We start from the raw sequence: 25,402 nt of genomic DNA, 5'->3' as shown, positions 1-25,402 counted from the left end.
CATAGCTACAACATGAGAGCAACCCAAGCTCCATCAGCAGATGAATAATAAGCAAAAAGTATATATATATATGTGGGAGGCCAGTATGTATAACTGTGTGGAGCCTACAAGTCTTAACCAGCTGGCAAATGTGCCCCACATACCATACTGCCGGTCCCACACTCTGGACGGTTTTAGAAGTGGAATAGGAATGTAATGTACTCTTTGAATCTAATGAATCCTGCTTGCTCTGTGTAGCCCCAAATTCTTATCAGTAAAATGTGAAAACAAAATGTTTAAGTAAAAGGAGACACCTAGAGTTTTATTTATGCATAGACGCCTCACAGTCTTGCTACTTATCTCCCCTATGCTGATTTGTTTCCCTTTGTTATTTACTCCCAACCATTTGGTAGAGGTCTGCATGCTTACCCCATGCATTTCCACATGTAGCAAACACAATAAAAACCCTGACTGAGAAAAGAGTGATCAGTGATCTACTCGGGGAGACACGCACCCTTCTCTCTCCTCAAGACAATTAGTTTCTGAGTCAGTTCTTTCATCCACACACAGGGATCTGTGGGATTGGATACTCTCACACATACAAAATGAATTATTATTGAGCTTGAAAAAGGAAGGAAATTCGGAGGATATTAAGCTAAGTGTAATAAGCCAGTCACACAAAGACAAATAGGTTTGATGCCCATTTATATGAGGTACCTAAAAAGGTCAAATTCAGAGAAAGGTGATTGCCAGAGGCTAAGAAAAGTGGGGAACGGGAAGTTACAGTTTGAAGAGTACAGTTTCATTTTTACAAGATGAAAATTTATAGAGATGGATGGTGGTGACGATTATACAATATTATGAATGTATGTAACATCTCTGATCTGTCTACTTAAAAATGGTTAAGATGGTAAAATTTATGGTATTTCATTACAATAAAAAAACAACAAAGAAACTTGGTACACAGTTCCCAATCTTCTTTCTCCACCATACTGAAAAGAAACCTCCCATTAAATCCAAACACCCTGAACAAATATTTAATGTCTTCCATAATTTGGACTCTTCCTACTTTCCCAACTTGATCATTGAAGAGGCCCAGATTTTATGAATACTCTACACACTATCCTGTGTTAACCATAACATCTCGTGATCAGTAGAGAAATAAATTTTCCCCACAGTATGATGCAGCACTTCTCAAACTTCCAAATGTGCATAAAATAGTCTGAGGGTCTTGTTAAAGTGAGATTCTGACTAAGTAGGTTGGGGTGAAGCCAAATCTGTATTTCTGTCCAACTCCCAAGTAATACTACACTACTGCTTCCAATCTGTGGAACACCCCTGGAGTAGTACCTGCATTTGTTGAGGAACATACCTGTTCCCTATTCATCTGCTTCCCTCTACCTTTCACCAGTCACAGCTGCCTCTACATATTCATGATCCCATCCAACATGCACGCAAACATCTTCTTTAGAACCCCTCCTCCTCATTTTTCTTGTCCAGTTAGCTCAGGGAACCCTTATTTTCTCTGTACCTGTCAAATTAATCTTGACTGAAAAAATGAAGAGTCTCTGCTTTTGCGCAGCTTGTAAGTTTGAGACAATAGTTACATAGACCCTTTCTCCCTTCCCCCAGCTAAACAAAGTGCCTGGGTTTTCAAGACTCTTGGGTTCCAATCCAGATCCGAGCCTTACTTTCTCTGAGACCTTAGGCAAGCAATTTAACTTCATTGAGCCTCAGGTTCCTTAACTTTAAGACAGGGTTAAAAATAGCACCTACCTTAGAGGATTGTCATAGGTACTAAAAGAGATGATACACAAAAAGATCTTTGCCTTTCTCAGTCTGGCACTCAGTAAATAATCTTTGTTACAAAGGCGTTACGATACCACCGCTCTGTGCACTCTTCACTTATCTCTGCCTATTAGTGCCGGGTGGCTCTGTAGTCCTTTAGACAGGTATTTCCCATTCTTCCCTTACAGCGGTGCGACTAAATCAGTTCACACTTGACCATACGCTTACAACTGGGCCCCCGCGCGGATTTATCATCCTAGACAGTTATTACAGAACTATTTGCGTTCCCGCCCACGTTTGGTCCTTTGGGAATGTCTGCGGGGAGGTCCGGAACTCCCGAGACTTTCAGCCGGCCCACAGGACCTGAGAACGACGACATACTGGACTCGGGCAGTATCTTCCCCGGACGCCAGCAGCTCCTCGCACGCCAGCTCCAGCTTCATGATCTCGGCTTCCAAGACGCGGACCTCCGCCTGCTTAGCGTTCATAGCTCGGCGCTAACCGCTCTTGGCCTGACAGACGCGCACCTCCCGGGAGCTTAAAGTCCCGCGCGCCCCTGGGGCGAACCATCCGAGCATCTCAGCGGGGAGGCGAGAGAGTGTACGTGACGTCCGTGAATACAACCGGAGCTCGCAAAGTATCCCGGGCTCGTTTCCGTCCTTTGCACGCTGCCACAGCTCTTCCCCAGCGGTGCCTACGCTTGGAGAGAGTTAGCTAGCTCCAATCCGAAGTCCAAAGGCAGGGAAGCCCAACCTGCGCCAGTGAATTTTGGAGCAGCCCGGATGTGTCCGTCACTGAAGAGTAAGTAGCTTCCGGGACTGTGTGAAGTGCAGCGTCTCGTTATTTTTATTCGGCTTTCCTACCTTCACCGATCTAGTCCAGGTGTGGATAAACAGAAGGCAGTAACTAACCCTTTGAAGTATGACGGGGTTACGGGTTGGTTCTTTTTAGGAAGTCGAGGGAAGGGTGGTGGAGGCATCGCGGTGTCCTGGATGACGAGAAGCGAAATAAAAAGCAGTAGGGAGCTGAATATGGTAACGGAACCTTAGGAGGCTGGGTTGGAAATCGACTCGGAAGGAATAGTGGGTCACTTGCCTAGAAGTTAGGGGCGTAAGCGACGCTAGGTGAAGAAGACCACGTGGTGAGCCGTGGGTTTAAGGCATGGTAAATGACCGGACCATTTGGCTTCCCCTCTGTCCCTTCTCGTCTTTGGGTCTGCAGAGGGAAGAAGGCTGGGTTGAGTAGGTTGGGGACAGGGGAGTCTACCAAGAAGATGTATGGCCTAGGACGCGAGCCAGGCGTTGGGATTGTCTGCGCTCTTTGGGGTTGTAGAGTGGTAGGGATCTGTCAGCAATTTGGGAAAAGCAGGGTGTGGCAGCTGAGCGCTTGTGGGTGCTAAACGGGATTAGATATCTCATAAAGGGCCTCAAATTTTGGTACCTCTGAGTTTTCCCGAGCCCCTTCTAATCCAACAACCGCCCTAGTATAGTTAGTCATTAAAGGTCCTGAAATTAGAGCTGGTTAATAATTCTGGCTTCACTAATTCTCTGGATGGCATTGGAAAAGTGATTTAATCTCTCCTGCTCATCTGAAAAATGAGATGCATGCAAACTATGGCATACAATGCTGGCACATAGTTAAAAAAGAAAAAAAAGAGGTCTATATTAGCGATGATATCAGTTGCTCTCTTTGCCTGAATAACACTTTGCAGGCACTCCTGACTTCTGACAGTACTGTTATTGCATCCTTTACTTATCACATAGCACATAGCTGTGAAGAACACCAGATGGAGCACTTTTCTTTTGTTATTTTTTTTAATCCTTTGGCATATTGACCTGCCACATCGCATTTCTGTTAGTATTTGTTAAATTGAATAAATGAATATATAAATGAATAAAAGGAAAACACCTAACAACATGGATAAGGAAAGAAGGAGGGGTAGAAAATAATATTGCGTTCATTCGAAGGAAAGCATCTGCCATACCTGTGTTTGTCTGTAGTGATGCTGTTCCGAAGTGAGTTCATGGGATGTAGAGAAAGTGAGTGTAGAGGTTGACCAGAATCTCCAGGGACAAAACGTAGAAACAATATAAGTAGTGAAAGTTCAGGGGACCAATATACCATAGAAGGTTCAAGGTAAGGAATTGGGGATTTTTTAATTGTTTTTTTTTTGTTTGTTTGTTTGTTTGTTTTTGTTTTTAGGTTTGAGAAGAACTAATGGAAGGAACTCTTCTCTGTCTATAGAAAATTATTTTTCCCACCGGAACACACTGTATGCTCAGCCTTTATGAAAGCCAACAGAGAAACAAAGCGGCTTTTTGTGGGTGGCCTTGGCCAGAACATTTCTGAGGGAGACTTACAAAATCAGTTCAGCAGATTTGGAGAAGTTTCTGATGTGGAGATCATCACTCGGAAGGATGACCAAGGTAAATTTACAGTCCTTCATGGGTAGTTAAAGAAGATCCAGTTAGGTCAGTTATCACGAAATAAAGGAACTTCAGGGCTGAATGTTAACCTGGAACATTAAAAGTGATTTATCATTGTAGGACAGTGTCATGTGTACCCTGCCCTATGCCCTTAGAGGTATAACTTATAATGTGGAACTTGCCCAGAATTACATTCCTGAAATAAAAAATATTCTAAATTCTAAAACATGCAGTTTCTGAAACGTGTAATTCAGTTTTCAGAGCTAACACCTAGTATTCATTAAGTGTCCTATTAAGGAGAATATCATTAATATGTAATCATAACATATAACAACATAATAGCAACATAATTAACTGACCACTGACATTTTTTAACTTTTTTTGGATTATTTTGATAATCATATTTGTAAAAATGCAGCCTTTGTGTCCAGTGAAAAGTAAACAAGGTTTTTGAAAGAGTAAGTTTCTAAGCTCACTTTTTTAAATTTAGAGACTTAATCATTTTTACATTGTTTTCTGAATCAGGGTTTAAGTAAATTTATTTTTCTTTTTTTTGTTTTGTTTTTGTTTTTAGGAAACCCACAGAAAGTATTTGCATATATCAACATCAGAGTAGCAGAAACAGACCTGAAAAAATGTAAGATGTATTCTGTATTATTTGCCAGTTTATGTCCCAGTTTGCCTGTCTGACATGCAACAAAAATACTGCTTTCCTCAGAATACTACTGTGAAGATTAAATTGAATAGTACCTTTGTATTTTAAAATAGTACCTACCAATACAATCTTCTCTCTGTTAGTGGTTACTGTTAATGACACTGATAACAAACACTGAGAAAATTGACTATTGGGGCATAGCAGTTCAAACACAGTTTGGTCACTTGCAGCTAATTAGTTTAGAAGTTACACAGTAATAAGTAGTATGAGGTGATAAATAAAGGCGAGGTGCTACAGAATTTTGAAGTGTCCTCTGATTACCTTGAGGAAAATAATGAACATTTTATAGTTTTAGTGTGGGAAATGTTAAATAAATATCAGTCATTCGCCAGAAGTTTCTGACATTACTTTATAAACAGATGACAAACCAATTTTGCTTTATTGTTTATACATTTGCCTCATTTATATCTTCCAGTCACACTGGGAGGTAGGGAATATAAGGTTTCTACTGGTAAGTGGTCAAAGTGAGACCAAGATCTAGGACTTTTTGCTCCAGATCTCAAATTCCTTATTCTCTTTTTTCTTTATCTTTGTGATTAACAAGTCTGCTTTCCTTGGTACATACTTAATTATTAGAAATAGCACATGCTGAAATGTATTTTGCATTGCCATGTAATTGGGTGATAATTCTTTACTCTATAGGTATGTCTGTTTTAAATAAAACAAAATGGAAAGGTGGAACACTACAAATTCAATTAGCAAAAGAAAGTTTTTTGCACAGGTAAGATTTGTTCTATGTGAATTTAAACAGTATCTTTATTTTTTTAAACAGTTTCACATATTCACTTTATTGATTTGAAACCTGAGTAATATATTTATTATGGTATTAGCAAATTTAAACATCACAAGCAGAGTATATGAATATTTTAAGCTATAAAAATATATGCCTAGGTTATCTTTTTAACACAATCTTTTGTGGTGATGTAGATCTTACCTCTTTTTTGTAATGACTGTTTAGTACTATTTCAGAAAATAGCTGAACCACAGTGTAGTGGGCCATCCCCCCACTGATGGACATTTAGACTATTTCCACTTTTTTGTGATAATAGATAACCCTTGAGGATGGCTTCTGCAAAATCCAAATCTTCCTTCTGGGGTTTGTGTCAGCCAGAAGAGTTACTGTGTCTTGGAGTTATATACACTTGAAATTTTTTTTAAAAATAATTTGTTTATTTATTTTTAGAGAGAGGGGAAAGGAGAACGAGAGGGAGAGAAACATCACTGTGTGGTTGCCTCTCACTTGCATTTCCAACTGGGGGCCTGACGTGCAACCTAGTAATGTGCCCTGACTGGGAATCAAACCAGCGGCACTTGGCTTGCAGGCTGACACTCAGTCCATTGAGCCACAGCAGCCAGGGCTTATACACTTAAAATTTTAATAGACATTACTATATTGCTTAAGTTATTTTTGACTATTAGTACTAGTGTCATACAAAGGTAAAGATAATAGGAAATCCCTGTGTGAGAGGCATAAGATTAATCAGGCAAATGATTAAAATCAAGGCATTGTAATAACTATTGGACTATTTTAGGATCCTGAAGATATTCTCAAGGAGTAATGATGATGTAAGTTCGAGAACTTTCAAAGGAGAAAATATTTTAGGAATATACAGATGGAGTGATGAGTATCATTAATAAGATTGTTCAAGATAAGTAAAAACAAGGTCCAAGGCAAATGGCAAACAAGAGGCATGTTTTGAGGGAGTGGTCAGGTGAGACAGGTGAGAATTTGATTTTGTTCATCAGCTGAGAATATCTGAACAGGATAGTAATGAGACTTTTATTCACCAGCACGTCGGTGCCTGCTAGGTACAGGAACTGGGACCCCAGTCCTAAGCGGGGTTAGAACACAGTGCCTCGAAGTGCCTGCAGGTGTGCCTGCACAAGCATGAATCTGATAGTCGTTCTGGATAGTGAAATGTTAAGAAACAGACCAGAGATGATTGGTCAGCGCCGTTGTTCTGGCTTAAATAAGGTGCGGAGTTTGAATCAGAAGGTTGAGATGGCATTCAGGATTCTCTTCTTTATGAGGATAGAAATGACCAAGACTAGGCAGTTTGTACTCTAAAAGACACCTGTTCCTCATGAGGAAGAGTGAAGGGATTGAGGAAGGATAAAATGGCCAGGAGTGCATGAGTTGAAAGGGAAAATTGAGAAACCCTAAATGATCACTTTAAAGTTAAAACAGCATTATAGTATTAAAAAACAAAAGCACCATTAATAACGTGGTTGGTTTTTGTATTTTTTCTTTGATTCAGATTGGCCCAAGAGAGAGAAGAAGCAAAAGCAAAGAAAGAAAAATCAACAGTAGGCAACAACAACTTGTTAGAAAAGATGAAAGTGGTGGATTTCCATATGAAAGCTGTGCCAGGGACAGAAGTACCAGGGCACAAAGTGAGTCTCTTCTGGTAGCCTGACCAGCCCAGGAACTGAATCCCAATCTAACTGTGGGCATCATGTCTAAAGTAATTGCTTTTTAACATAGATAGTGCTTTATGGTTTTCAAAATGCATTTACAACTCCTGGGTAAGCACAGTTCTCCACTTTGCAGAGACAGAAACCAAAACAACTGGAAGCAGGTCTCCATTAACCGTACACATATTGCATTGCATGCTTATCACCCCAAATCTAGTCTCCTTCTTATCGCCATATTATTTGACCTCCATTTTCCCTCTTCATTCTCCCCTACCCTTCTTCCCCTCTGATAACCTTCATATTTTCGTCTGTGTCAATGAGTTTGTTTTGTTTGGTTGTTGCTTTACTTTTATGTCCAATATATGAGTGAAATCATACAGTTCTTGACCTTTAGCATCTCACTTATTTCACTCTCAAGATCTATCCATGGTGTCCCAAATGGCAATATTTCATTCTTTCTAATGGCCAAACTGTCTTTCATTTTATATATGTACCACATCTTTTTCCAGTCATCCATTGAAGGATATTTAGATTGTTTCCATGCCTTGGCTACTGTGAATAATGCTGCAGTGAATATAGAAGTATATATATCTTCTTCTTTTTTTTTTTTTAGAGAAGGGAAAGGAGGGAGAAAGAGAGGGAGAGGAATATAAACATGTGGTTGCCTCTCACATGCCCTCAACTGGGGACCTGGCCAGCAACCCAGGCATGTGCCCAGACTGAGAATTGAACTGCAACTCTGGTTCACAGGCCGGTGCTCAATCCTCTGAGACATAAGCCAGGGATATATATCTTTATGAATACATGTTTTCAAATTTTTCAGGTAGCTACCCAGAAGAGGCAAGGTCATAAAGTAGCTCTATTTCTAATGTTTTGAGAAACCTCTACATTGTTTTCCATCGTTGCTATACCAATTTACATTGCCACCGCCAGAGAATGAGGGTTCCTTTTATTCCACAGTCTCTCCAATACTCATTATTATTTGTCTTGTTGATAATAGCTATTCTAACAGATGTGAGGTGGTATCTCATTACACTTTTGATTTTCATTTCCCTAATAGCTAGTGAAGTTGAACATCCTTTCATGTATCTCTTGGCCATTTGTATCTTTTGGGGAGAAGTGCCTGTTCAGGTCCTTTGCAATTTTTTAATTGGACTGTTCATTTTGTTGTTGAGGTTATGAGTTCATTTATATTTTGGATATGCGCCCCTTTTCAGAGGTATTGTTTGCAAATATTTTCTCTGATTCGGATGGTTGCCTTTTGTTGATATTTTCTCTGCGGTGCAGCTTTTTAGTTTTATCTAGTTTCAGTCATTCATTTTTCCTTTTACTTCCCTTGCCTTTGGGGTCAAATTCAAAAAATCCTCTCTAAGACCAAAAGCCGTAAGTTCAGTGCTTATGGTTTTTTAAATGTAATTTATTGTTTCAGATCTTATATTTAAGTGTTTGATTCATTTTGAGTTAATCTTTGTGTATGGGTCCACAGCAGTCTAGGTTCATTCTTTTGCATGTGACTTTCCAATTTTCCAGCACGACTTATTGAAGAGGCTGTCCTTTATCCCAAATATGTTTTTGGCTCCTTTGTTAAAAATGATTTGCCCATGTACATGTGGGTTTATTTCAGGGCTGTCAGTTCTGTTTCATTGGTCTGCTCTCTGTTTTTTTGCCAGTACAATGCTATTTTGATTATTATTGTTGCTTTGTAGTATAATTTCAAACCAGTGAATATGATACCTCCAGCTTTGTTCTTTTTTCTCAGGATTGCTTTGGCTATTCTGATTCTTGTGTTTCCCTAAATATTTGATAATCTTTTTGTTCTATTTCTTTGAAAAATGCCATTGGGATTTTGATGGAGATTGCATTAAATTTGTATATTGCTTTAGGTAATAGGGCCATTTCAACCATGTTAAAGATACTCCACTGTTTATGGAATACCTTTACATTTCTTTGTGTCTTCTTTAATTCCTTTCATTAATGTTTTGTAGTTTTTAGTCGATAGTTTATTCCCTTCCTTTATTAAGTTAGATATTTTTTTTTTCTGTTTTTGGTTAATTCAAATGGAATTGGTTTTCTTTTTCTTTTTTTCCCCCATTTCTTTTAATGATACGTCATTGTTAGTATACAGGAATACAATGGATTTTTCTACATTGATTTCATGTCCTGCAACTTTACTGTATTTCTTTATTGCTTCCAGTAGTCTCTTGGTGGTGTTTTTAAGAGTTATCTTTATATAGAATCATGTCATTTGTAAAAAGTGACAATTTTACATCTCCATTTCCAATTTAGATGCCTTTTGTGGCTTTCTCTTGACAGATTCCTTTGGCTGGGATTTCCAGTACTATACTGAATAAGAGTGGTGAGAGTGGATGTTGTTGTCTTGCTCCTAATCTTACAGGAAAGCTTTCAGTTTTTCACTGTTCAGTGTGATATTAGCTGAGGATTTTGGCATTTATTTTATCAGGTACTATCCTTCTGTACCCATTTTATTGAATGTTTTACACATAAATGGATGTTGTTTCTTCTCAAATGCTTTTACTGCATCTATTAATATGATCATATGATTTTTATCTATCATTTTATTATTTATGTGGTGTATTACTTGATCAATTTGCACATATTGAACCATCTTTGTGCCCATGGAATGAACCCCACTTGATCATAATGTATATATTACATGTTGAATGTATTGTTGTATTCTATTTGCTAGTATCCTGTTTAGGATTTTTGTGTCTGTATTCATCAGAGATATTGGCCTGTATATTTTTTTTTTCCAATAAGAATTTATTTATTTATTTATTTTTAATTATTGTTCTGTTACAATTGTCCCACTTTTTCCCTCATTGCTACCCCCCACGTAGCCCACCCCTTCTCCCACAGTCCATCCCAACCCCGTTGTCCATGTTCATGGGTTATTTATATTACTTCCTTTGCTAAACCCTTCCCCTACTTAACCCTTTCCCTCCCTCCTCCCACCCCCTGCTAACTGTTAACTCTGTTTCTTGTTCAATTTTGTTCATTTATTTGTGTTGTTCATTAGTTTTCTGTATTGGGTGATAGCATATGGTATTTTTCTTTCATTACCTGGATTATTTCACTAAGCATAATTCTCTCTAGTTCCATCCATGTTGTAGCAAATGACAGTAGTTCCTTCTTTCTTTCTGCTGCATAGTATTCCATTGTGTAAATGTACCAGTTTTTTAATCCACTCATCTACAGATGGGCACTTAGGTTGTTTCCAGCATTTGGCTATTGTAAACAGCGCTGCTATGAACATAGGGGTGCGTAAGTTCTTTTGAATTGGTGTTTCAGGATTCTTCGGGTATAATCCTAGTAGTGGAATCGCTGGTTCAAAAGGCAGTTCCATTTTTAGTTTTTTGAGGAAATTCCATACAGTTTTCTTCAGTGGCTGCACCAGTCTGCATTCCCACCAACAGTGCACTAGGGTTCCTGTTTCTCCACATCCTCGCCAGCACAAGTTGTTTGTTGATTTGTTGATGATGGCCATTCTGACTGGTGTGAAGTGGTATCTCATTGTGGTTTTTATTTGCATCTCTCTGATGGCTAGTGATGTTGAGCATTTTTTCATATGCCTCTGGACCCTCTGTATATCCTCCTTGGAGAAGTGTTTGTTCATCTCCTTTGCCCATTTTTTAATTGGGCTGTCTGTCTTCTTTGTGTTGAGATATCTAAGTTCTTTATATATTTTAGAGATCGATCCCTTATCTGATATATCATTGGCAAATATGTTATACCATATAGTTAGTTCCCTTTTCATCTTGCTGATGTTTTCTTTTGCTGAGCAGAAACTCTTTAGTTTGATGTAGTCCCATTTGTTTATTTTTTCCTTTATTTCTCTTGCCTTAGGAGCTGTATCAGTGAAAATATTGTTACATGAGATATCTGAAAATTTCCTGCCTATGTTTTCCTCTAGGATTTTTATGGTGTCACAGCTTATATTTAAGTCTTTGATCCATCTAGAGTTTATTCTGGTGTGTGGGGTAAGTTGGTGATCTAGTTTCATTTTTTTGCATGTCCCTGTCCAGTTCTCCCAGCACCATTTGTTGAAGAGGCTCTTCTCATTACATTTTATGTTGATTCCCCCTTAGTCAAATATTAGTTGACCGTAGAGGCCTGGGTTTATTTCTGGGCTCTCTATTCTGTTCCATTGATCTATATGTCTGTTCTTATGCCAGTACCAGACTGTTTTGATTACAACGGCCTTGTAGTATAGTTTGATATCAGGTACTGTGAGTCCTCCTATTGCGTTCTTCTGTCTTAAGATTGCTGTGGCTATTCGGGCTCTTTTTTGGTTCCATATAAATTTTTGAAGTACTGTTCTAGGTCTGTGAAATACGTTGCCGGTATCTTAATAGGGATTGCATTGAATGTATGAATTGCTTTGGGTAGTATGAACATTTTAATGATGTTGAATCTTCCAATCCATGAACATGGTATATGCTTCTATTTATTTGTATCTTCCTTAATTTCTTTTCTCAGGGTTATGTAGTTTTCTGAGTACAGGTCTTTTATCTCTTTGGTTAAATTTATTCCTAGGTACTTTATTTTTCTTGTTGCTATAGTAAATGGGATTTTTTCTCTAGTTTCTATCTCCGATATTTTATTGTTGGTGTATAGAAATGCCTTTGACTTCTGGATATTGACTTTTTACCCTGCTATTTTGCCAAATTCACTTATTAGGTCAATTAGTTTTTTGGTGGAGTCTATAGGGTTTTCTATGTATAGTATTATGTCGTCTACAAAAAGTGACACTTTTACTTCTTCTTTTCCAATTTGGATGCCTTTTATTTCTTTTTTTTGTCTGATTGCTGTGGCTAGAACTTCCAATACTATGTTGAACAGGAGTGGAGAGAGTGGAAATCCTTGTCTTTTTCCTGATTTCATTGAGAATGCTTTAAGTTTTTGTCCATTGAGTATGATGTTGGCTTCAGGTTTCTCGTATATGGCCTTTATTATGTTGAGATATGCTCCCTCTATTCTCAGTTTGCTGATTGTTTTCATCATAAATGGGTTTTGTACTTTATCAAATGACTTTTCAGCCTCTATTGATATGATCATGTGATTTTTGTCTTTCATTTTGTTTATGTGGTGTATTACATTTATTGATTTACGAATATTAAACCATCCTTGCATCCCTGGCATGAATCTTACTTGATCATGGTGTATGATCTTTTTAATGTGTTGCTGGATCCAGTTTGCCAATATTCTGTTGAGGATTTTAGCATCTCTGTTCATCAGTGATATTGGCCTGTAATTTTCTTTCTTTGTTGTGTCTTAACCTGGTTTTGGAATTAGGGTAATACTGCCTTCATAGAAAGAGTTTGGGAGTCTTCCCTCTTGGATTTTTTGGAATAGTTTGAGAAGATAGGTGTTAGTTCTTCCCTAAATGTGTTGTAAAATTCGCCTGTGAAGCCATCCAGTCCAGGGCTTTTGTGGACCGAGAGTTTTTTTATTACTGTTTCAATTTCACTCTTTGTTATCGGTCTGTTCAGGCTTTCTGCTTCTTCTTGATTCAGTTTTGGAAGATTATATGTTCCTAGAACTTTGTCCATTTCATCTAGGTTGTCAAGTTTCTTGCCGTATAATTCTTTGTAGTAATTTCTTAAAATACTTTGTATTTCTGTGATTTCAGTCGTGATATCTCCTTTTCAGTTTCTGATTTGTTTATTTGGGTTCTGTTTTATTCTTGATGAGCCTAGCTAAAGACTTGTCAATTTTATTTATCTTTTCAAAGAACCAACTCCTACTTTTGTTGATCTTTTGAATTGTTTGTTTAATGTCTATGTCATTTAATTCTGCTCTGATTTCGATGATTTCCTTCCTTCTATTGTTCTGGGCTTTGTTTGTTGTTGTTGTTCTAGTTCTTGTAGCTGTATAGTTGGATTTTTTTAGCCTTTTTAGGTAGGCCTGTATTGCTATGAACTTTCCTCTCAGGACTGCTTTTGCTGTGTCCCATGGGTTTTGGGCTGTTGTGTGTTCATTATCATTTGTTTCCAGAAACTTTCTGATTTCTTGCTTGATATCATTGTTAACCAATTCATTATTTAATAGCATGTTATTATTTCTCCATGAGTTTGAGTGTTTTTGAGTTTTTTCCTTGAGGTTGATTTCTAGTTTCAGGGCATTGTGACCTGAGAGGATGCTTGATATAATTTCAATTTTCTTGAATTTGTTGAGGCTTGTTTTGTGTCATACCATGTGGTCTATCTTTGAAAATGTCCCATGTGCATTTTAAAAAGAATGTATATTTTGCTTCTCTGGGGTCAAATGTTCTAAATATACCAATTAAGTCCATTATGTCTAGAATGTTGTTCATTGCCTCAATATCCCTGGTGTTTCTTTGCTTCGAAGCTCTTTTTAGTGTTGACAATGGGTATTAAAGTCTCCTATTATGAATGTGTTGCTGTTGATATATTTTTTTGTCGTCTTACAATGTTTTTCTTATATATTTTGGTGCACCTATGTTGGGTGCATATATTTTTACGAGGGTTATATCTTCTTGATGGATCATTCCCTTAAATATTATGAAATGTCCTTCTTTGTCTCTTTTTATGGCCTTCTGTGAAATCAGTTTTATCTGATGTAAGTATTGCTACCCCAGCTTTTTTTTCATGTCCATTTGCTTGGAATACTTTCCTCCATCCGTTTACTTTCAGTCTGTGTAGATCTTTTGTTTTGAGGTGTGTCTCTTGTAGACAGCATATATGTGGGTCATGTTTTCGTATCCATTCCGCTACCCTATGTATTTTGATTGGAGCATTTAATCCATTTACATTTAAGATTATTATTGCGAGGTATTTATTCATTTTCCTTTGTTCCTGTGTTCCTCTTTTTCTTCTTTTTCTTCAAGCATTCCCTTTAGCATCTCTTGCAAAGCTGGTTTGGTGGAGATGTATTCTTTTAGTCTTCCTTTGTCTGGGAAACTCCTTATTTCACCTTCCATTTTGAATGAGAGCCTTGCTGGGTAAAGTATTCTTGGTTGTAGGCCTTTGTTTTTCATTGCTTGGAATATTTTTTGCCATTCCTTTCTGGCTTATAGTGTTTTCTGTTGAGAAATCGGTTGATAGCCTTATCGGAGCTCCCTTGTATGTTATTTGCTGTTTTTCTTTTGCTGCTTTTAGGATTTTCTCTTTGTCTTTGAATGTTGCCATTTTAATTATGATGTGCCTTGGAGTAGGGCTTTTTGGATTCATTTTCATTAGAACCCTCTGTGCTTCCCAGACTTGCATGACTTTTTCTCTCTTCAAGTTAGGAAAATTTTCTATCATGACTTTTTCAATTAGGCTTTCCATTCCTTATTTTCCTTCTTCTCCTTCTTTTATCCCTATTATCCGAATGTTGTTTCATCTCATGTTGTCATGCAGTTCTCTTAAACCCTCTTCACTCCTTTTCAGTCTTTTTTCATTTTGTTGTATTGTTTGGGAATTTTTTTCTACATCGTCCTCTGCTTCATTTAGCCTGCTTTTGATTGATTCTACTGCATTCTTTAGTTCAGAAATTTTATTCTTAATTTCTTCCTGGCTCTTGTTGATATTTTCTGTGTCTTTTTTTATGCTGGTGTAGTTTTCAGTAAGCTCTTTAGAGCTTCCCTGGAGCTCTTTATAGCTCCCCTGGAGATCGTTACAATTTTCTTTGAGTTTATCGAGTTCATTGAGCTTCTTCATTACTACTGTTTTTAATTCCATGTCTGATAGCTTGCTCACTTCTATGTTGTCTATCCTTCCTTCTGGGAATTCCTCCTTTCTGTTTGGTGGGGTGTTATTCCACCTCCCCATTTTGGGCACTGGTCTTGTTTCTGCTTCTTAGATTGATCTGCTTTTATTTTCTCCTTTTATGGTATGAACTTCTTGTATTCAGTTGTTCAGCTGCTGTCTCCAGTTTACGCCACTTAGAGGGGACCAGTCTGCTTAAGTGATTTCTCCGGTACCACTTGGGATGCTTCTGTACTGGGACCTAGTCCACTGTTCTCCCAGCTCTTTCTCAAGGGCCAGCACCCAAAACTTATTTCAGAGTGCCTCTAGTTCATTTCACTGTCCTTTGTCCTCATCCAGAGGCAATTTTCTTCCCTCGTGAAGGCAGGGAGCAGGTTGACACATTGCCCACCAGGGCGGCTGGGTCCAAGGCAGACTGGTTGCTCTCCTGTTCCCGTAGAAGGGCAGGCTTCTAGTCACAGGTGGGTGGGATTGGGGTGGGTGGCGCCCTAGTCTCACGCCTGCTGAGCCATGCCCAGGTAGTTCGTTTTTCGCCCTTTGGGGCAGGGACCTGGCCACTTGTGCACAGTGGAGGTGGGTGTCTGTGAGCTGCGGCCACCTGCTTGGGCGTGCGCAAGTAGCACTTGGGAAAGTCACTGGCACGTTGTTTTAGCACTATTGATGCACGTCAGAGGTTCCTGAGTACGGCGGCAGCGGTGTGTGCCTGCATGTGGCATTGGGCACACTAGCCTCACATCTGCCGGGTCACCCGCCCGGGGGACAACTGAGCATGGTGGCCAGCATGTTTGTTTGGCGCCTGTTGTAGCTGGACGAGGTTGTTGTGCGTTCACGCACAAGCGCGTGCGTGCTCAATGGCCTGCGCCCTAGTCTCACACCTGCTGAGCCCTGTCCAGGTAGTTGGTTTTTCTCCCCTTGGGGCAGGGCCCCGGCCACTTGTGCACAGTGGAGGTGGGCGTCTGTGAGCTGTGGCCGCCTGCTTGCGCGTGCGCGAGTAGTGCTTGGGCAAGTGGCCAGCGCGTTGGTTTGGCACCTATTGGGGCAGGCCAGGGATGCCTGCGCACAGTCACCTGAGTGCCCAGCAGGTTGATTTTGCGCTCATTGGGGTGGGGCCACGGGCTCCTGAGCACGACCGGCCGAGGTGGGCGTCTGTGCCTGTCCACTGGCACTTTAATTTTATGCCTGTTGTGGTGGGCTTGAGGAGCACCTGGATGCAGCAGCAAGCTACTTGGTTGCGCGCCTGGGCCAGCAGACGGGGGCACCTCCCTATGCTCACTCGCACGACTCGGGGAGGGTTGGGGAGTGGGCGAGCGCACCTCTGCATCTGCGCTCCTCAAGAATCTCCTCCCACCCCTAACTTCTCCTCCCCTCTCCACAGAATACAGGAGAAAAATAAAAAGGAAAAACACTCTTATATACACAGCAGTACTCTGTTTCTTACCTATCAGCGCCAGATGCCACCTGGCTCTGCCAGCGGGCAGAGCCCCGATCTCCTCCCGATTCCTCTGTGGGAAAGCCTGTGGTCACTAAAAAGTCTTTGTGTATCTCCAGCTGCAGCTTGGGAAGCCAACCCAGTCAGAAATCCCATCTCGTCCCTTTCTCCTCCGCTATCCTCACCAAACAGGTCACTCCCAGATGGTCTTCTCTGATCCAGCACTGCCAAGGCTCAACTCCTTCCAGTGTCCAGATGTTAACTGAGATGTTCTGTCAGCAATTAGTCCAAACTACAGACGGGTCTCGGTAGCTTGAAAGTGCAGCCTCCCCTCACTCCTACGCCCTCTTCTCTTGGTCTATAATTTTTTTGTATGTGTTATCCATGCCAATCAGAGAAGGAAAACTCTGACTCCAAAAAACCTCCGCTGCCTTGCGGCATACCTCTTCAGGGGAAAGGCTAAGGGAGTAAACCCCGACAGAAAATCCGGAGCCGGAGTCCCTAAGGCGGTTTGACGTTGTAGTCAACACCGGCAACTCCTGCGGCGCACCTGAAACCAAGCTGTATTGACTCCGTCTTTCCCTTGGATCCTTCAGCTGCGAAGAGAGGAGGGGTCTGCTGCATGGGCAACAGCAGACCCTCCATATCACCCTGCCCAGGCTCTGTAGCTTCAGCTTCACTGGAGAGGACACTCCAGCGTCATCGCAAGATGTCGATTCAACACGGGAGGAGACAGATACCGTGTCACTCCCGAGTCGGACTGCACAGCCATTCTCGGCGGTGCAGATAGACTCTTAAGAAGCTACACCATCGTCTCTCGAGACGGACGGCTGCCGACGACGAATGTTTCTTTTTACTGAGCAGAAATTCTTTAGTTGGATGTAGTCCGATATGTTTATTCTTCTCTTTATTTCCCTTGCCCTAGTAGATATATTGGTGTAAATATTGCTGCGTGGGATATCTGAAATTTTACTGCCTATGTTTTCCTGCATGACATTTATGGTGTTACGGTAACATTTTAGTCTTTGATCCATCTTGAATTTATTCTGGCGTGTGGTGTTAGTTGGTCTAGTTTCATTTTTTTGCATGTCCTCGTCCAGTCTCACAGTACCATTTGTTGAGGAGGCTATTTTCACTCCATTTTATAGTTCTTTTTTTTTTTTTTTTTTTTTTTAATTTTTTTATTTTGGTTTTTCAACATTTTATAGTTCTTGCCCCTTTGTCAAATATTAGTTGGTCGTAGAGACCTGGGTTTATATCTGGGCTCTCTATTCTGTTCCATTGATCTGTGTATCTGTTCTTATGCCAATATAAGACTCTTTTGGTTACAGAGGCCTTGTAATGTAGTCTGATATCAGGTATTGTGATTCCTCCTACTGCATTCTTGCTCAAGACTGCTGAGGCTATTCAGGGTCTTTTTTGGTTCCTTATAAATTTTTGAAATACAGTGATACCTCAGCTAATGAGTGACCCTGCTAACGAATTTTTCAGCTAACAAAGTTTTTTTCTGCTGTTTTTGTACTCGGCTAATGAACATTTTTGTTGATGCATGCGCTAACATAAAGTAGCAAACATGAGCAGTCGCGCCATTCCAAGAGCTTATCTTTTCCGTCTGTATGTATGTGACAAAGAAATGAGCTCCCACATCACATACGGTAGACCCACCAACCCGACTGGGTTCTTTACATTCAAGACAGTGAGAAGTGAGATGCCCGATAACATAAGCTGGTTTGGATTTGATGACGATGTACTGTAGTAGTGTAAAGAACGTCAGTTTTTCTTTCTACTTTACGTTTTTTTTCATCCATTTGGGTAGCTGTTCATCCCAACCTTGGTGAGGTTTTCCCCTTTCATAGTGTTTTACTATTTTGTAAAAATTATCTTTAAATAGTGGGCAGCATCCAGAATGAATTAAATGATTTTCTATAGAAACCTACAGGAAATCACATTTTGGCTAACAAAGATTTTGGCTAATGAATGTGATTCTGGAACGAATTATCTTCATTAGCCAAGGTATCACTGTATTGGTTCTAGATCTGTGAAATATGTCATTGTTATTTTAACAGGAATTGCATTGAATCTATAAATTGCTTTGGGTAGTTTGGACATTTTAATGATGTTGATTCTTCCCATCCATGAACATGGTATATGCTTTCATTTATTTGGTTCCTCCTTAATTTCTTTCTTCAGTGTTCTGTAGAAATGGGGTTTTTTTTTTCTAGTTTCTTTTTCTGATTTTTATTGTTGGTGTACAGAAGTGCTTTCAATTTCTGAATATTGACTTTGTACCCTGCTATTTTGCCAAATCCACTTACTAGGTCGAGGAGTTTTTTAGTGGAGTCTCAGGGGTTTTCTATGTACACTATCATGTCATCTGCAAATAATGACAGTTTTACTTCCTCTTTTCCAATCTGGATGCCTTTTATTTCTTTTTCTTGTCTGATCACTGTGCCTAGAACTTCTCAAACTATGTTGAATAGAAGTGGAGAGAGTAGACATTCTTGTCTTGTTCTTGATATTAAGGGGATTGCTTTCAGTTTTTTCCTATTGAGTATGTTGTTGGCTGCTGGTTTCTCATTTATGGCCTTTATTATGCTGAGGTATGCTCCGTCTATTCCCACTTTACTAAGGTTTTCATCATTAATGGGTGTTGTACTTTATCAAATGCTTTTTCAGCATCTATTGATATGATCATGTGATTTTGCCTTTCATATTGTTTATGTGGTGTATTATGTATATTGTTTTGTGAATATTAAACCATCCTTCATCCCTGGGATGAATCCCACTTGATCGTGGTGTATGATCTTTTTAATGTGTCACTGGATCTGGTTTGCCAATATTTCGTTGAGAATTTTAGCATCTACATTCATCACCGATATTGGCTGGTACTTTTCCTTCTTTGTTGTGTCTTGACCTGGTTTTGGAATAAGGATAATATTGGCCTCATAGAAAGAATTTGGGAGTCTTCCCTCTTCCTGGATATTTTGGAATAGTTTGAGAAGGACAGGAGTTAGTTCTTCCCTGAATGTTTGATAAAATTTGCGTTTGAGGCCATTCAGTCCAGGGCTTTTGTGCGCTGGGAGTTTTTTGATAATTGTTTCAATTTCACTGATTGTTAGTGGTTTATTTCAAGCTTTCTGCTGCTTTTTGATTCACTTTGGAAGATTATATAGTTCCAGAAAGTTGTCCATTTCATCCAGGTTGTCGAATATCTTCTGATACAGTAGTTCGTTGTAATTTCTTACATTCCTTTGTATCTGTTGTAATGGTTGTGGTTTCTCCACTTCCATTACTGATTTCATTTATTCAGGTTCTCTCTCTTTTTTTCTTAATGACCCTGGTTAAAGGATTGTCCATTTTGTTTGTTTTCGAAGAACCAGCTCCTGGTGTTATTGATCTTTTGAATTGTTTGTTTCGCCTCTCTGTCATTTAATTCTGCTCTGATCTTGATGATTTCCTTCCTTTTACTTGCTCTTGACTTTGTTTTTTGTTGTTCCTCTAGTTCTTGGAGCTCTAGGGTTAGATTTTTTTTTTATATTCTTCTCTCCTTTTTGGTACGCCTGTATTGCTATGAACTTACCTCTCAGGACTGCTGTTGCTGTGTCCCATAGGTTTGGGGTAGTTGTGTTCCAAAAACTTTTTGATTTCTTCCTTGATGTCATTGTTAACCAATTCATTATTTAACAGCACATGTTAATCATTTGCCATGAAATTGAGTGTTTTTGAGTTTATTCCTTGACGTTCCTTTCCCATTTCAAGCCATTGTGATCTGAGAAGATGCTTGATATAATTTCAATTTTCTTGAATTTGTTTAGGCTTGTTTTGTGTCTTACCATGTGGTCTATCTTTGAGAATATTCCATGTGCACTTGAAAAGAATATATATTTTGCTTCTTTGCGGTGCAGGGTTCTGTATATGTCAATTAAATCCATTTGATCTAGAGTGTTGTTCAATGTCTCCATATCCTTGGTGTTTCTTTGCTTCAAAGTTCTGTCCATTGTTGACAGTGGGCTGTTAAAGGCCTCTACTATGAGTGTGATACTGTCGATATCTTTCTTAAATTCTCCCAAGATTTTCTTTATATATTTGGGTGCTCCTATGTTGGGTACATATATGTTTACCAGGGCTATATCTTCTTAATTGATTGTTCCCTTAAATATTATGCAGTGTTCTTCTTTGTCTCTTTTTATGACCTCTGTTGTGAAATCTATTTTGTCTGATATAAGTATTGCCAGCCCAGCTTTTTATTCATGTCCATTTGCCTGTAATACTTTTTTGTATCCCTTCATTTTCAGTCTGTTTATATCTTTTGTTCTCAGGTAGGTCTCTTTTAGATAGCGTTTTTGTGAGTCATGTTTTCTTACCCATTCTGCTACCTTATGTCTTTTGATTGAAACTATTTAATCAATTTACATTTAAGGTTATTATTGATAGGTGCTTATTCATTGTGATCTTTTTCCCCCTTTGTACCTGTGTTCCCTTCTTTTTCTTCTTCTTAAAGGAGTCCCTTTAGTACTGGTTTGGTGAAGATCTATTCTTTTAGTCTTCCTTTGTTGGGAAACTCCTTATTTCACCTTCTTTTTTGAAAGAGAGCCTTGGTGTGCAGAGTAGTCTTGGCTGTAGGCCTTTGTTTTTCATTGCTCGAAATATTTTTTGTCATTCCCTTCTGGCTTACAGTGTTTCTGTTGAGAAATCAGCCTTATCGGAGCTCCCTTGTATGTTATTTGCTGTTTCTCTCTTGCTACCTTTTGTATTCTGTCTTTTCCTTTGCCATTTCCATTTTAATTATGATGTGTTTTGTAGTGGGCCTGTTTGGGTTCATCTTCATTGGGACCCTCTGTGCTTCTTGGACTTACATGACCTTTTCTCTCATCAGGTCATGGAAGTTTTCTGTCGTTACTTTTTCAGTCTGGTTTTCTATCCCTTGCTCCCCTTATTCTCTCTCTGGTATCCCTAAGTTACAGATATTATTATATTTCTTGTTGTCCTGCAGCTCTCTTAAGCCCTCTTCTTTCTTTTTTAGTCTTCTTTCATTTTGTTGCACTTTCTGGCATTTTTTTTCTACACATCCTCTAGTTTGCTTATCCGATCCTCTGCTTCAGTTACCCTGCTTTTTATTCCTTCTACTATGTTCTTCAGTTCAGAAATTGTATTCTTCATTTCCTCCTAGGTCTCATTAATAGTTTCTATTTCCTTTTTTAATGCTGGTGTTATTCAAAGTAAGTACCTTGTAGCTTTCCTGGAGTTCCTTGTAGATTCTTTGGAGTTCTTTGTAGTTTCCCTGGAGTTCTCTATAAGTCTTCTGGAGTTTGTCGTAGTTTTCTCTGTGTTGTCGAGTTTACTGACCTTCCTGATAACCATCTTTTGAATTCCATGTCTGACAGTTTGCTTGCTTCATTTTCATCTAGCACTCTTCCTGGGGATTCCTCCTTTCCTTTTGTTGGGGATTGTTTCTTTGTCTCCCATCTTAGGTGGTCCTTCTTGTTTATTTTTGTTTCTTAAATTGGTCTTCTTTGATTTCCTGCCTTCTTAGTCTGACCTTTTATAGTAGACCTGTGAGATTCAGTGGTGCAGTCTCTTTGATCTCCTGAGCTTGATGTTTTTGGGGTGCCATTTGGGTTGTTTGGTTGTATTTCAGTATTAGTTATTGTTGTGTTGCTCTCTGCTGGGACAGTTCCTTCAGCTAGCTGATTGATATTCTCTCCGCCCACCATGTCTTGATTTCTTTCGTGGAGGTGCTGTTGTTATGGCTACATAGACAAGATTGAACACTCTGAAGCGGTGTATAAAGTAAGCAAAGGATTTTTAATAATGGCCAGGAGTTGGGCAGACCCTGAGCTGGTCTCTAACATGCTCCTACCTAAAATGGAGTCTAAACGCTGGGTTTTTATACTGGTGCAGTCTCTTTGTTTCTTCTTTGGTGGGAAACAGCCTTAGGAAGAGGGGTCTGGGCAGGACTGCAGGAATGTCTTGGCAGTAACAGGAACAGAAATTCGCAAGGCTATAAGGTTATCTCTGGCAGCAGCATAGCTCTTCAGCCAGGGACTAACTCCCTGCGAAGCGATTTATTTTCAAAGGGCTAGACATTCGGCAAAGCACAGCCTTCACAAAAGTTATAAACCAGATACAAGTAAATGGAAGGTGATAGAGGCTGAGGTCCTTTTAGCTTGTAAATCACCAATTGCTACACTTCTTCCTACATTCCTCTTTTCAAGGCTTTTTGGGAAATCCTTACTACCTTTTACAAAGAACATCTGAAGCCCCTATATATTTACATATATAGCAGACCTTTGAAACTTTTTACAGGGAATATTTGCTGCCCCTACACTGTTGAAACATAAACACAACCCAGGCAAGAAACCCACTGTCACACTGTCAACAGCAAATATTAATACTGATTAATATAGATGTAAAGAGATTAAGACTTATTATACTAAAGGAAAAACAGATAAGAATTGACTAACTGAAAGAAAAATGATTTTGAGAGAGTCGGTAGAAGAGCAGTAATAGTTGCGAGTAAGGACAAGGCAATGCAAGACTAAAAGTAAAATTTACAATGTATGTTAAAAAGGGAGAGAAGTCAGAATGAAGTAAGAGAGGGGTAGCATATAGTATTAGGTTTCTACAGAAGTTATAGATATATATTTAGTGCAAGAGCAAACATAAAACAACAAAAATGAAGGAAAAAAAGAGGGAGAAAAAGTAGGAAACAAATTAGAGAAAAAGTTTATACCCATTACTACAGACAACACTTGGACTATGATTGATATAGGTGGGGTGGGAATAAGAGGAAAAAATGAAAGAAAGAAAAGTTTTAAGAGCTGTTCAAAGGAAATGGAAGTGAATTTGAGATGATAGAGGGGGTAGGTACACTAAGAATGAGGAATGGAAACGAGACTGAGAGGGAAAACATTTCAAATTTAAGCTGAAAGAAGGAAAGGGCTGAAGAATGGTATTAATGAAGTAGGAGAGGGGGACTATAGGATTTAAGATTTGAAATACTGGAAGAGCGAATATCTGAATAAAATTGCATTAATGCCACAACTACCATCATATCACAATTAATGTGCAGATTATTCAAGGTGAAGAGAGAATAAGTATTTTATAAACGGGAAAAAGAGTTGAGATGACTAATGACAAGAAAAATGGTTTTCAGAGGCTGTAAAGAGGAAAAATAATATGAGTACGGAATGGATACTAGTTATAGTAAGAGAGCAGATAGAATATAATACAAAAGTAAGGAGGAGATCGGATCTTAAAGTGGAGTAATAGAAGGAAGGAGCAAAGTATGATATTTGGAATAGACTATACTATAACAAGTGACTTAAAATCCATAAACTGGGAAGACAAGAAAATAACTCATGAAGAATACCGCAGTAGAATTTGTCCCAGTATTACCTGGTTTTACCGCTTTCTTCTCTTTATGGACCTGTCACTGGTCAAAGTTCCATGGGTTTCATGTTTTCCTTTCTGACTAGCTGGCTGTTAGGAGATCTAGCTGGATTCTGAGGTTCCTATTCTCTTGCTCATGAGTCTGCCAACCTTTCCCCTAACCACAGCGCTCTGCTCTGAGCCGCACTGGTTTGGGTCCCCCTGACTGGTCCTGTGGTGCCCTGTAGCCCTCTTTGTTTTTGTTTAGCAGCACAACTTTGCCATCGAGCTGGTGTGCACACCCAGATTCCTTGCCAAATCTTGGGTCTTGTTTCAGCTCTTCTTCAGTCTATGTGTGACTTGCAAACTGCAACACTGGTCTGCATTTTTGTTTAGTGGAGCCCTTGTGCCCACGCACAGGCCTGCAAGCCTGGGGGTTCCTACCAAGTTTCAGTACCGCCTCTGCTTTCCTTCTAAAAGAGTGTCTGTGTGGCACCAGTCCTGGGGGTCCCCCATCTTGTTGCTCTCCCCCAGTCCAGAATTCACAGTCTCTCACAGTCAGAGCCGGCCTCTGTCCTGCCGCATCTCTGACAGTTTCATCCAAACCTTCTCGCTAACTCCCCCCCAAATGTCACTGGACAGGGCGCCTAAGACAGGAGTGCAGTTTCCATGCAGATACCGACTAATTAGCCACTGTGCAGTGTGGCCAGAGGCACTGGGCTCTGTAGCCCAGTGACTCTTAATAGGAAGTGCAAGCCTCAGTTTTTGCCATCCCCCGCGGTGTTCCCATGCTCTCATGGCTGTTTTCCATCTCTGAAAGCCGCTCTCACTCTCTGCTCCCTGTTTGTACTCCAGGTCCTGCAATGGGAGCAAGCAGGCAAGACTGCTACTTACTCCGCTGCCATCTTTTCCCCCTGACTTTCAATTTTCTTTACGTTGATTGATCTAGTCAAATTTTCCAGTCCTTGATCAGTTTAGGAAGGTTATATATAATTTTAAGAAATTTACATAATCTATTGTACTTCTTTGTGTCCATTGTAACTTCTCTATTTTCATTTCTGATTTCGAGTCTTCTCAAATATATAATATATGTTTTTTAAAAGAACCATCTCCTTCTTCCATTAGTTTTTTTTCTGTTGTTTTTTGTTCTATATTTTATTTAATTCTGCTCTATTTTTTATTATTTTTTTCTGCTGACTTTGCTCTTTAATTTGTTCTTTTTTTTCTAGTTTTTTAAGGAGAAATGTTAGATTGTTTATATGAGATTTTTCTATTTATTCAGGTGGGCCTATAATGCTATAAATTTGCCTCTTATTACTGCTTGTGCCGCGTCCCCCAACTTTTGATTTGTCCTATTGTCGTTTTCATTTGTTTCTATGTGTCTTTTGATCTCTGGTTTTATTTTTTCTTTGATTCTATTGTTCAGTAGCATGCTCTTTAATCTTCACATGTTTGTAGTTTTCCCAGCATTTTCCAGTTGATATACAGTTTCAAAGCATTGTGATTAGTGACTATGCTTGGTATGATTTCAATTTCATTAAATTTGTTG

The 25,402-nt window shown here is 39.3% G+C and overlaps 2 protein-coding genes across 2 annotated transcripts in view; one reads left to right on the top strand and one right to left on the bottom strand.

Annotated features, from left to right (window-relative positions):
* Window positions 1–2,465, bottom strand: part of CENPP (centromere protein P) — a 384,243-nt gene extending 381,778 nt beyond the window's left edge. The window contains exon 1 of the mRNA XM_090273944.1: window positions 2,149–2,465. Within this exon, the coding sequence (XP_090130070.1) occupies window positions 2,149–2,255 (107 nt within the window). The 5' untranslated portion in view covers window positions 2,256–2,465. The remainder of the gene's footprint in view (window positions 1–2,148) is intronic.
* Window positions 2,466–2,873: 408 nt separating this feature from the next.
* NOL8 (nucleolar protein 8) overlaps window positions 2,874–25,402 on the top strand; it is a 56,655-nt gene continuing 34,126 nt past the window's right edge. The window contains exons 1-5 of the mRNA XM_090273933.1: window positions 2,874–2,931; window positions 3,970–4,193; window positions 4,768–4,830; window positions 5,551–5,629; window positions 7,167–7,302. Coding sequence (XP_090130059.1) covers window positions 4,055–4,193; window positions 4,768–4,830; window positions 5,551–5,629; window positions 7,167–7,302 — 417 coding nt within the window. The 5' untranslated portion in view covers window positions 2,874–2,931; window positions 3,970–4,054. The remainder of the gene's footprint in view (window positions 2,932–3,969; window positions 4,194–4,767; window positions 4,831–5,550; window positions 5,630–7,166; window positions 7,303–25,402) is intronic.

Source organism: Furipterus horrens, unplaced genomic scaffold, assembly GCF_987537825.1.
Source record: "Furipterus horrens unplaced genomic scaffold, mFurHor1.1.pri manual_scaffold_4, whole genome shotgun sequence".
NCBI lineage: Eukaryota > Metazoa > Chordata > Mammalia > Chiroptera > Furipteridae > Furipterus > Furipterus horrens.
The sequence above is the reverse complement of the archived record's forward strand: the minus strand, read 5'-3'. Positions and strand labels throughout refer to the sequence as shown.